General features: G+C 43.1%; 1 protein-coding gene across 1 annotated transcript; it reads left to right on the top strand.

Moving 5' to 3' along the window:
* The first annotated feature begins 1,936 nt into the window (after nucleotides 1-1,936).
* On the top strand, nucleotides 1,937-12,165 carry LOC127780288 (uncharacterized). The gene is made up of 15 exons (XM_052307203.1): nucleotides 1,937-2,780; nucleotides 3,294-3,434; nucleotides 3,534-3,661; nucleotides 4,962-5,169; nucleotides 5,252-5,489; nucleotides 5,570-5,726; nucleotides 5,813-6,081; nucleotides 7,877-7,970; nucleotides 9,233-10,163; nucleotides 10,294-10,431; nucleotides 10,546-10,673; nucleotides 10,955-11,162; nucleotides 11,263-11,500; nucleotides 11,590-11,740; nucleotides 11,861-12,165. The coding sequence occupies exons 1-15, from the start codon at nucleotides 1,943-1,945 to the stop codon at nucleotides 12,134-12,136; spliced, it is 4,143 nt and encodes a 1,380-aa protein (XP_052163163.1). The 5' UTR covers nucleotides 1,937-1,942; the 3' UTR covers nucleotides 12,137-12,165.

Here is a 12,165-nt window from a genome sequence, read left to right as displayed (position 1 = left end):
AAGATACTCTGGTTATATGGTTATCTGTCAAAAGACACTCCGATAATTAATTTATATAGAGAGATAAAATCTTTTAAAAAAGGTTTTACCTTTGGACAACTTGCAAGCTTTAAATTTCAAAATTTTGGCTGACTTTAAACATTTTATGCAAATTTAAAATTTTCCCAAATACCGGAAATAAAAAACAGTTATTTAAATCCAGAAAATATTGGTATAAATTTTATTTTATCTTTTTTTTTGCAATTGTCATTTAGACAATTTGGGACAACTTTTGAATTTGCAAAAATGTTTAAATATTAGCTATTATTTGTTTGAATTCAATTCATACGATTAGTCAATCTTTTTTTCAAAGTTATATATGTCTCTATTGGAAGATGGTATTGAAATAGGGTCTCTTTTTTTTTAAACAATAGCGTGCTTGACAATACACCACAACCGAATAATGTTATAGCAAATACCATGAATCTAGAGTATCTTGAAGTCAAGAGACCTCAATCGTGGTTCCTCTCGTGCGTAAACTCTGCTAATCCCATAGGATCAATAGCCTTGATAAGGACAGATTGAGCATATATAAGGCTATGTTTAGCTCTTAGGGTTGGGCATTAATCCCTTGTACATGTAAAATAAAGCGACTTGAACAACTTTTTTATAGAAAAAAATTGTAAAATACACACCGTTTAACAGTTTATAAAACGTGCTTGCGGGAGAGTGGAGGTTACGAAAAATAAGAAACAAACACAGCCTAAGACATCATTTAATAATTGGCAACAACTAGGAGCTACAAATATCATGCTCCCTTCAGGTTTTAATATTTGACGTAGTTGACTTTTGAATGTACCTTTAAGTATTCATGTAATCGTGTTATTTAATAATTTTGTGCAAATATGTAAAAATACGAGTCATACTTAAAAGTACATTTAGTGACAAAACAAATCACAATGAAAATAATATTACACATATATTTTAAAATTTAATGACGTTAAATATTAAACATAAGAGGGAGTACTATATACTCCCTCCGTATTTTAATGTATGACACCATTGACTTTTTAACCAACGTTTGACCATTCGTCTTATTCAATTTTTCTATGCAAATATAAAAATACTTATGTCATACTTAAAGAATATTTGATGATAAATGAAGTCACAATAAAATAAATGATAATTACATAAATTTTTTGAATAAGACGAAATGTCAAACGTTTATCAAAAAGTCAACGGCGTCATACATTAAAATACGGAGGGAGTATTATATAGTGTGTGCAAGGCACATTTCTTTACGTAGAAACAAATCTTGTTTTTCTTATTTCACTCATCATCAATATCGGGCAAAATTCACCCCCATTATTTACCTTTGTACATGGCCTAATACGATTGTTTTGAATCGAAAGAGGTTCAAATAATTACACTTGACTAAATGCTAGTAGTAGCTATCATGTTGATCCAGGGATCGTGGCTTGGGGTGGTTTCCATGAGAATACTCTCGACCAACTTGCATTATTCCTCCTTTTTCCTCTTTCAGACGATTCAGACAATGAAACGGACGCTACCTATGGGCTATGGCAGCATTGCATGCATGCTGCCAACTTGCCAAGGAGGCTTGTACTACTTCCGCAGTATCTTATCCTAAAATGAGTTACATTTTTACCTATCATTTTTTCTCAACCAATCATAAATATTCTTCAATTAATTTATTCAACAATTTTTTTCTCAATCAATCGTAATCTTTCCTTCAATTATTTATACCTATTTCCTTAAAATTTATGTTCATATTAAAAATACTTACAAGTTTGAAGGAGGAAGCATCTTTTTTAGCCCGATTCCCGAAGCTAGCTACCGTGTTAATTCGAGCTACTCCACTATTTAGAGCAGTACAATAATAGACTATAAATCAGCTTCAGTCCATCCCACTGCCCCCAAACTGCTGCATCTACGGCAAAAAATGCTGCGACGCTCTTTGGTCGCCCATGCCGTTCTCCTCTTCGCGGCGGTCGCGCTCCCGCTCGCCGCCGCCCAGCCATGGCCTGTCTGCGGCAGCAGCGCTGGCACCTACACAGCAGGGAGCACCTACGAAACCAACCTCCTGGACCTCATCAGCGCCCTCCAGGGGAACGCCTCCTCGCCCACCCTCTTCGCCTCCGGCGCCCTCGGCTCCGCCCCGGACACCGTCTACGGCCTCCTGCTCTGCCGCGGCGACATGAGCCCCTCCGACTGCTTCGACTGCGGCACCAACGTCTGGAGGGACGCGGGGCCAACCTGCAACCGCACCAAGGACGCCATCCTCGTCTACAACCAATGCTACGCCCAGTTCTCCGACAGGGGCGACTTCCTCGCCGCCACCAACAACTCCGGCGGGGTGAGCCGCCTCATAAGCGGCACCAACATCAGCAGCACCGACGTCGCCGGCTACGACCGCGCGGTCACCGAGCTCCTCAACGCCACCGTGCGGTACGCGGTGGAGAACTCCACGAGGCTGTTCGCCACGGGCCAGCGGGTGGGGAACGACACGGGGTTCAGCAACATCTACTCCATGGCGCAGTGCTCGCCGGACCTGTCGCCGGCGCAGTGCCGGAGCTGCCTCGACGGCCTCGTGGGCCAGTGGTGGAAGACGTTCCCGCTGAACGGGCAGGGGGCGAGGGTCGCCGGCCCGCGCTGCTACCTGAGGTCCGAGCTGGGCCCCTTCTACACCGGCAGCCCGATGGTGCGGTTGCCGGTCAAGGCCGACGGGCTCACGCCGGCGTCGGCGCCGGCGCCGGATGTTGTGCCTGCCATTACGGGAGGTGATTATACTTCAATTCCTTGTGTCTCTCATGCTGTCTCAATTATTCAGTCTTCACGTCATCATCGCACATAAGATTCTCTCGTGCAATTTTGTCTGCTAACTTGAATTTGACATATAACTCATAGTTTCTGTTACCATAAATATGATTATATTTCATATGCAATAGATTTTAAAAGCAGAATTTAATCTGGTATACAACTGTTAGTTTGTGTTTCCACAGATACAAATTAGTTTACATATAACTGTTATCTATCAATTTATACCATTATAATCTGGATGTATCTTTATCACGATCCAATGGCCAAAATACTAGTATCAGTATAGATAGACAGATTATCAGCGCCGGAGCATCACTCTTTTCTTTCCCCTGAGATAGATAGACATAGATTATCAAACAAAAAATAACTAAATTTTGTTCATTCGGCAGCAACTAGCACTGTAATAGTATAATAAGGTGAATATGCAGTGCTTCACGTACTTGAACTGATTACTTTTCACTGCAAAAATACAGGTAAGAATAATTCAGGAAGCAAAATTCTGGTAATTATCTTGCCGATAGTGTCAGTTGCAATCATCATAGCTGTAATTTCCCTCTGTATCTGGAATGCCCGTAAGAAGAGAAGATTGGCAAAAGCAGAGCGTCACCCCGGAAGTGAGTCCTCTGCACACAATTAGGCATAAATTATTGTTAAACATTCTTATACCACGAGCATCCATTAACAGTTTAGTCAAAATTATGCAAATTTGCCAGCTGATACAACTGAGGACTTTGAAAGTGTCAAGTCAACCCTGTTATCTCTGGCATCACTGCAAGTGGCAACGGATAACTTCCACGAAAGCAATAAGATTGGTGAGGGGGGATTCGGTGCCGTTTATAAGGTATGGCATGAGTACTCTTAACTTTTTAACTTTTGTATCATTGTTGATTTCTTTGAGAAAAAGTTGTGTGATTTGATGGTGTGAACCCAGAATATGGTCAAAAATATAAATTCTAGATGGCTAGAAGTACGATTGCACTACTGCTCAATTGTTAATTAATCACAAATTGTGGTGTACTTCTCTTCTTGAAGTATATCGCAGAGGTTTGGTGCACTACTGCTCCAGCCCTTGGTTTTAGATAAAAAAAAAAATGACGTCCCAGAATAATTAGAGGAAATAATAATAAAGCAGGACGAGACCTTAGTCCTTGGGCCTCCAGCAGTAGTAGAGCAATTGGCCCGGTTGACCTTGGGCCTTCTTGACCCCCAGGACGAGCAGCGGCAGTTGGGCTAGGCAAGCTAGCTAGCTAGCTGGCAGATCACACGCAGCAGCAACAGCACATCAGAAATGTTCCATATGCTGCCAAATAGGATTAAATGATCAGCCACCCTAAATCAAAAGACAACATCCACGCAAACTCCAAGTAAAACGTGAGAGTATTATAGATATTACTATTTGAACATTATATGTGATATAGTGGATATGTTGCCAATAAATGGACATAAATAAAATTAGAAGTAGTAGTCACATCTATTATAACACTTGCTCTTAGTTTCAACTTAGGAGTTTAAGCTGATCCATGACTATAATATTGGTTTAAACTTATTGCGTGAAGCGAGAACGTAAAACATGATAGTGTTACAGTGTAGGGTGTATTCCATTTAGATGAGTCGGGTCTAAAATCGTTTTTATCTAGTCGGGCCTAGAATTATTTTGGGCTATAAGCGTTATATAGTAAAATATATGCATGTGTGTAGTCTAACTAAATGAGTTGAGCCTAGCTATAACCTTTTCTTTCATAATGGACGTTACAAAAAGCAAGAAAATATGAATGTCTGGTTGTTAAACTTATTAAAAAGTCATCTGAGTCCATAAAATTACAAAATACACATCTCTATCCATAACTCTTGGTTTAACGTATCACATGGGTTCCAAAGCGCACCTATAAATATTTAAGACCAAATTTGGTCAAAATTTCAAAATTTGTATCATCAATAATTCCTTAAATGATTAATTAGTTTAAAGGATTGGTATATATTGATTTGCCTTAAAATTACTACTCTCGTGATATTATAAATTTACTAGTACTAATATAAAATAAATGGTCCAAAATACAAAAGTTGATCGAAACTTATCCTAAATATCAAATATTTATATCCAGGAGGAGTAAGATACTAAGCCAAGTAGTTAAATTATTCAGGGAATTCTTCATGGACAAGAAGTGGCTGTGAAGAGGATGGCCAAGGGCTCCAACCAGGGGCTGGAAGAGCTGAAAAACGAGCTAGTTCTTGTCGCCAAACTTCATCACAGAAATCTTGTTCGTCTTGTTGGTTTTTGCCTTGACGAGGGGGAGAGATTACTCATCTATGAGTACATGTCCAATAAAAGCCTAGACACCTTTCTTTTTGGTACTATTAGCATTACCCTTTTTAACCTACATATTTTGTCTTTTCACTCCATCAATAACATTTTTTTTCTTTTGGTAATTAGATGCAGAGCAAAAGAGAAAACTAGACTGGGCGGTAAGATTTAAGATAATAGAAGGCATTGCCCGAGGGCTACAATATCTTCATCAGGACTCCCAAAAGAAGATCGTCCACCGTGATATGAAGGCGAGCAACATTTTACTAGACGCAGACATGAACCCCAAGATTGGGGACTTTGGCCTTGCTAGGCTCTTTGGGCAGGATCAGACTCGAGAAGTCACAAGCCGTATCGCTGGGACATTGTAATTAAGTCGAAGGAACACTCATTATTTTTCGCTCATATATAGATAACAAACTAAAATGCAATTCTTTTTTGATGCAGCGGTTACATGCCTCCTGAGTATGTGCTGCGCGGACAGTATTCTACGAAATCAGACGTGTTTAGCTTTGGCATTCTTGTCATAGAGATCGTGACAGGCCGGCGAAGGAATAGCGGGCCATATTTGTCTGAGCAGAATGATGAAGATATATTGAGCATAGTGAGCATCCCTACTAATTCATAGAGGAATACATGCCTATTGTAATTACTGCTGACTAAACACATATGTGTGACTAATGTTGCTAGGTATGGAGGCACTGGGAAGAGGGAGCAATTGCAGAGATGATTGATCATTCCTTAGGAAGAAACTACAGTGAGACCGAGGTGCTGAAATGTGTCAACATTGGACTCTTGTGCGTCCAGCAAAACCCTGTAGATCGACCTACAATGGCGGATGTCATGATTTTGCTCAATAGTGACACTACTTGCACTATGCCAGCTCTTGCACCTAGGCCAGCATATTTGATCGATGGGACCTCTGGTTACTCCCAGACCATTACACAATGGTCCGGCAGGTAGCAGGGGGCCGAAGCAGATCTAGCACCATTGTTGACTTGTTGCTGCTTGTTTTGTTTTATATTGTAACTGTATCAGTTCTCAATTTGTATTCCATGATAACCAAGTTCAACTAATAAAGAGTAAATATATACCATTGACCACTTTGTCTCGCTCAATGTTTATCATTGAGTTTGTGTCCATTCATGACATATTCCAATTACATACTACTAGTTATTACAATATAGTTACGTTATAATTATATATTTGTATTCCTTATAAAATTTAGTAGTGGTGGTGATGATTTTGCCACCACCTACTTTTGTGGGGAAAAAAAATGTGGAGTTAAGAGCATCACCAATAGAATGTGTAAATTCAATCTTCAAAATTCTGAATTTGGGAATCCTAAATGAAATTTGATAAGTTACAGAAGTGATCCTTCCAATAGATTGTGTAAAATTAACTCCCTAAAATAGAAAAGTGGACCGCATAGTAAACTACCAACTAAAAAAAATCAGTTATATATTCCTCCTCCTTCCGCGACGGCGAAGGCACCATCACATTGATTGTTGTTTACAAATACACGAGTAATCCAGGTCGAGCAGGTTTAACTCAGAAGAATCATTTAATTACGCACATCAATTTACAGAGAGATGGACATGATCATCAGATCATGGAGGAAGAAAGAAGTCTAGCTAGACTCTACGACGCAACGACGTGTTCGTCGAGGCCCCCGATCTGTTTCCCTCATACACGATCGGGTGCTACTTCGGCGCCTCGATCACCTTGATTAATTGTGCGCTAGCTGCCGCTTCGCGTCCTCTGCTTCTTGATACACTTCGCGGAGCTTTGCACTTCGCAGCGTTCATAGCGTTCTCGTCGGTACTGCACGACGTGGCACTCTCGCGGCGGCTCCATGTTGGGGGTGATGGCTGCAGGAGTTTGGCGTGATGGTCGTCGGTCTCGTCGGGTTCCAGCACCTGAGAGAGCTTCTCCATGACGGCTGTAGACTTGAGGAGCCCTCCACCCGCGGACGAAAACATTTCGCCCCTCGCCCGGGAACGGGAGGAGAGAGGCGGGAGCGCGAGATTGAGAGTGGGAGAGGCGAGATCGTGCACCCTCATATCAACTGAGCTAGGATTTGGGAGATGGAACTCTGAAACTGGATTTTCTCCTTTTACTTCTTGTGAAAAACTTATTCTACAAATAAACTCCTGAAATAACTTATTCTAGAAATGGTCCTTTTCACGGCGCCAATATTATTTGTGCCGTGGTCTAATATGACAGCGCCAATGACGTTGGCGCCGTCCTCTCCGCCCTCGGGTGAAAGCTAAGTCACTAATGTGAAGGAGACGGCGTCAACAACATTGACGTCGAGGACCAATATGTAAAAAAAATGAAAAAGGACCTAGTTGTAATAAAAAGTGACACATTTGTAAATAAAAAGAACTCCAAAACTTGGGCATGAGAGTAGCCGATCTGTTGGAGCTGTGTTTTGGACTAAAATCTCTCGAAATCAGTTTTAGAAATGAAATAGGTGGACTGTTGGTGATGCTCTTAACCTCTGACAAGATTCACACATATAAATAACAAATATGTTAACATATTAATAACAATTTTCTTTAATTGAAACTCCCCTTGCAATGCACGAACAATATGCAAAAATACTAGAGCTTTCATACTGTTATAACCAAAAAATTTGAAAGATTATAACCAAAAAAGCTGTCATACTGTCATACCTAGAGCAACATTTGAAAGATTATAACCAAAAAGCTGTCATACTGTTATATGGTTTCTCCCACAGACACCATGCAGGCCGGCGGTTGGTGATCATATACTCGCATCATGTCATGTCCTTTTGCTCCTCTCCGTGCTCGTGCTGCCCGACGCTGATCACACCGGCCGAGCCGTACGTGGTGGGATGCGCGCGCGGAGGACACCGGCACATACGTGCCATCGGCCATCGCCTCACCGCGCGCGTGCTCATGTACGAGTTATACGGCACCCAAAACTGCCACCCCCCTCACAATATGTGGGGTGCCGGCCGCGCCGGCCGCATCGACGAGAGAGGCGGCCATGCATGCGTGCATGCGCGTGTGCCGCGCGCGACCCGCGACCTGGCTGTATTTCTTCAGTCCAATATAGTCCAGTGACTGATTCGTCGCGCTGCGCGTACGTGCTCTCCTGACTGAAAATAGGCGTAGTATGTTTAGAGCGATTTTGCTTTGATACTTCACGATACTCGCAAATCCTACCCTTTAGCCGAAAACCTGGCACGGGGTCATAGACTCATAGTTGAATCACGACGTACAGCACGTGGTTACACGCCTCCAAGTTTGAACGTACGTACGGCAAAAAAGGGAACGGTTTACACATAGCCATGCACCGATTTTTCTCGATATCATTCCATACGCGACCGCGACAGGCATTTTGAGTTAGAAATGGGTCAAGTTTCATTTGACTAATTAAGCGCTATATAGCATGCGTGTTCCTTTTTCAAGGGAGGGTGCAAACAGCTGCTGCAGAGAGGTTTCCGTGATGTCGACGAATATATAATTAGTCCCTGTCCCACGTGCCATTTGACATCCACCAGACGGGTTCACTGAATTCAGTCTGACCTGTCGGCCTCGGCCAATCGGCCATCGCATGCCAAGTTGCCAACTTGTCAAGAGCCATCACGTCCAAAAGTATAGGTAGTACTGTACTAGAAGCTTGTAAAAAAGAGAAACAAAAACAAGATATGATACGGAGATGGATTCTAATATGATACGGAGATGGATTTTAATAGCTCGAGTAGACGTTCACCCGTTTATTGCATGTTAATTAGATGGTTATGAAATTTTTTTTAAAAAATTAACAAAATAGATTAATATATAATATATCACTCCACGAACATGAAAGTTCATATTCAACTTCTACAAGTTGTAACAAAAATAACAAATTTAATTGTAAATATACATATAGTAATTTGAGGTTTTTTTTCTTTTTACAATTTGTAAAAGTTGAATTTTAACTTGCATGTTTGTGGATTAATATATTACATATTGATCTATCTTGTTTATATTTTTTAAATTTTTTTCATAACCATTTAAACGACATGCAATAAACGGGTGGATGTCCTCTTGAACTATTAAAACAGTTTCCCGATATGATACTGCAGTAGTGGAGTAGGTACCATTAGCAGAGGATTGCAAATTTGGAATTGCAATGCAGAGCCCGACGATCGAACAAGCTTGCTCTGACGGCGCCATGCGGCGGCGCTCCTCTGTCCTCCATGCCGTTCTCCTCCTCCTCGTCGTCGCGGCGGTCGCGCTCCCGCTCGCCGCCGCCCAGCCATGGCCTGTCTGCGGCACCAGCGGCGGCAACTACACGGCAGGGAGCACCTACGAGTCCAACCTCCTGCGCCTCGCGAGCACCCTCCGCGCGAACGCCTCCGCCTCGCCCACCCTCTTCGCCTCCGGCGTCCGCGGCGCCGGCCCGGACGCCGTCTACGGCCTCCTCCTCTGCCGCGGCGACATGAGCCCCTCCGACTGCTTCGACTGCGGCACCAGGGTCGGCGACGACGTCGCCCAGGTCTGCAATCGCACCAAGGACGCCATCCTCGTCTACAACCAATGCTACGCCCAGTTCTCCGACAGCGGCGACTTCCTCGCCGCCACCAACAACTCCGGCGCGTACAGCCTCCTCATAAGCGGCACCAACATCAGCAGCGCCGACGTCGCCGGCTACGACCGCGCGGTCACCGAGCTCCTCAACGCCACCGTGCGGTACGCGGTGGAGAACTCCACGAGGCTGTTCGCCACGGGCCAGCGGGTGGGCGCCGACCCGGGGTTCCGTAACATCTACTCCATGGCGCAGTGCTCGCCGGACCTGTCGCCGGCGCAGTGCCGGAGCTGCCTCGACGGCCTCGTGGGCCAGTGGTGGACGGGGTTCTTGTTCCCGCGGAACGGCGAGGGCGCGAGGGTCGCCGGCCCCCGGTGCTACCTGAGGTCCGAGCTCGGCTCCGGGTTCTACACCGGAGCTCCGATGGTTCTGCTGCGAGCCGACGGGCTCTCGCCGGCGTCGGCGCCGGCGCCGGATGTTGTTCCGGCCACTACGTTAGGTGAGCAGCATACCAATTACTCTACCCATCAAAGTGATCACGTCACGTCTCTTCAGTCTTCACGTCATCTGCACCTAATGTTTACTCATCTCCGATACTTGAACTGATTATTTTTCACTGAAATATGCAGTTAAGAAGAATTCAGCAAGCAAAATTCTGGTAATTGTCTTGCCGATAGTAGCAGTTGCAATCGTAGCTGCAATTTCTGTCTGCATGTGGACTGTTCGTAAGAAGAGCAGAGCGACAAAAGCAGAGCATTTGTCCGAACGTGAGTCCTCTGCACAAATATAATATGGCATCGGATTGTTTACAAACCCCACTTATAATTCTTAATCATCAGTATGAATTAACTGTTCTATCGAATCCATGCAAATTTTTGCAGTTGATGCATCTGAGGACCTTGAAAGTGTCAAGTCAACCTTGCTAACTCTGGGATCACTGCAAGTAGCAACGGATAACTTCGACGAGAGCAAGAAACTCGGCGAAGGAGGATTTGGTGCAGTGTATAAGGTATGCCAGTAGTCTTTATGTGTAACTTTTGAGTCATTGCTGACTTCTTTTTCAAAAATAATTGTTGATTTGATGGTGCGAGTCAAGCATGGTCAAAAGCTCAAAATATGAATATCTAAAAGTTTTTCTCCATTGATGATGATGATGATTTTTATTTTCTACAAAAGATCTTTCGATCTTTCTTTATTAGAAACACCAATAATTGTAAACTATTTTACAGCACTCAGATTTTTAAACCATTACAAAATACAGTATATCAATGTAAAGTAAAAAATATGCAGGGACTTCTTTTTGGACAAGAAGTAGCAGTGAAAAGGATGGCAAAAGGTTCAAACCAGGGGCTAGAAGAGCTGAAAAATGAGCTAGTTCTTGTCGCCAAACTTCATCACAAAAATCTTGTTCGTCTTGTGGGTTTTTGCCTGGAAGATGGAGAGAGGTTGCTTGTCTACGAGTATATGCCTAATAAAAGTCTCGACACATTTCTTTTCGGTAATATTAACACCTCATTTCAATATATATGGTCATGCACTTCTTTCTCATGTGCTGGTGTGCAACAATTACAATGATATCTTCATCTGGGGTTAATTAGTTGTGGAGCAACGAAGACAACTAGATTGGACAACACGATTTAGGATCATAGAAGGCGTCGCTCGTGGATTGCAGTATCTTCATCAAGACTCCCAGAAGAAGATTGTTCACCGCGACATGAAGGCAAGCAATGTCTTGCTAGATGCAGACTTGAACCCCAAGATTGGGGACTTTGGCCTCGCTAGGCTCTTTGGGCAGGACCAAACTCGAGACGTCACGAACCGCATCGTCGGGACATTGTAATTAAGCAGAACACTTGATGCTTATGTGCCAATATTTCACTTACAAACTACGTACTAACATGCAATTTCATTCTTATTGCATGCAGTGGATACATGGCTCCTGAGTATGTGATTCGCGGGCAATACTCTACGAAATCAGACGTGTTCAGTTTTGGCATTCTCGTCTTAGAGATTGTGACAGGGCAAAGAAACAGTGGGCCCTGTTTTGCAGAGCAAGATGAAGATTTAGTAAGCGTAGTGAGTATCCCTTCAATTCTTACAAATCAATACACTAATATTGCTTATATTTCCAGAAAACCACTCATATGTACCATCTGTGTTACTGATAACTGGAGATCTATATGTAACTAATGCTAGGTATGGAGGCACTGGACAGAGGGAAATATTGTAGAGATGATAGACTATTCCTTGGACAGAAACTACCCTGAAGCCGAGGTGCAGAAATGTGTCAACATCGGCCTCTTATGTGTCCAGCAGAACCCAGTAGATCGACCTACAATGGCGGATGTCATGATTTTGCTTAACAGCGATGCTACTAGCTCTTTGCCAGCTCCTATGGCTCATAGGCCAATATATTTGTCCGATGGGAGTTCTGGTTACTCTCAAACCGTTACACAATTGTCCCCAAGATAGAATGAGGCAATGCAGAGCTGGCACTTCTA

Source organism: Oryza glaberrima, chromosome 7 (genome assembly GCF_000147395.1).
Source record: "Oryza glaberrima chromosome 7, OglaRS2, whole genome shotgun sequence".
In the NCBI taxonomy this organism is placed as follows: domain Eukaryota; kingdom Viridiplantae; phylum Streptophyta; class Magnoliopsida; order Poales; family Poaceae; genus Oryza; species Oryza glaberrima.
Note: the sequence above shows the minus strand (reverse complement) of the source record. Positions and strands in the feature narration are given on the sequence as shown.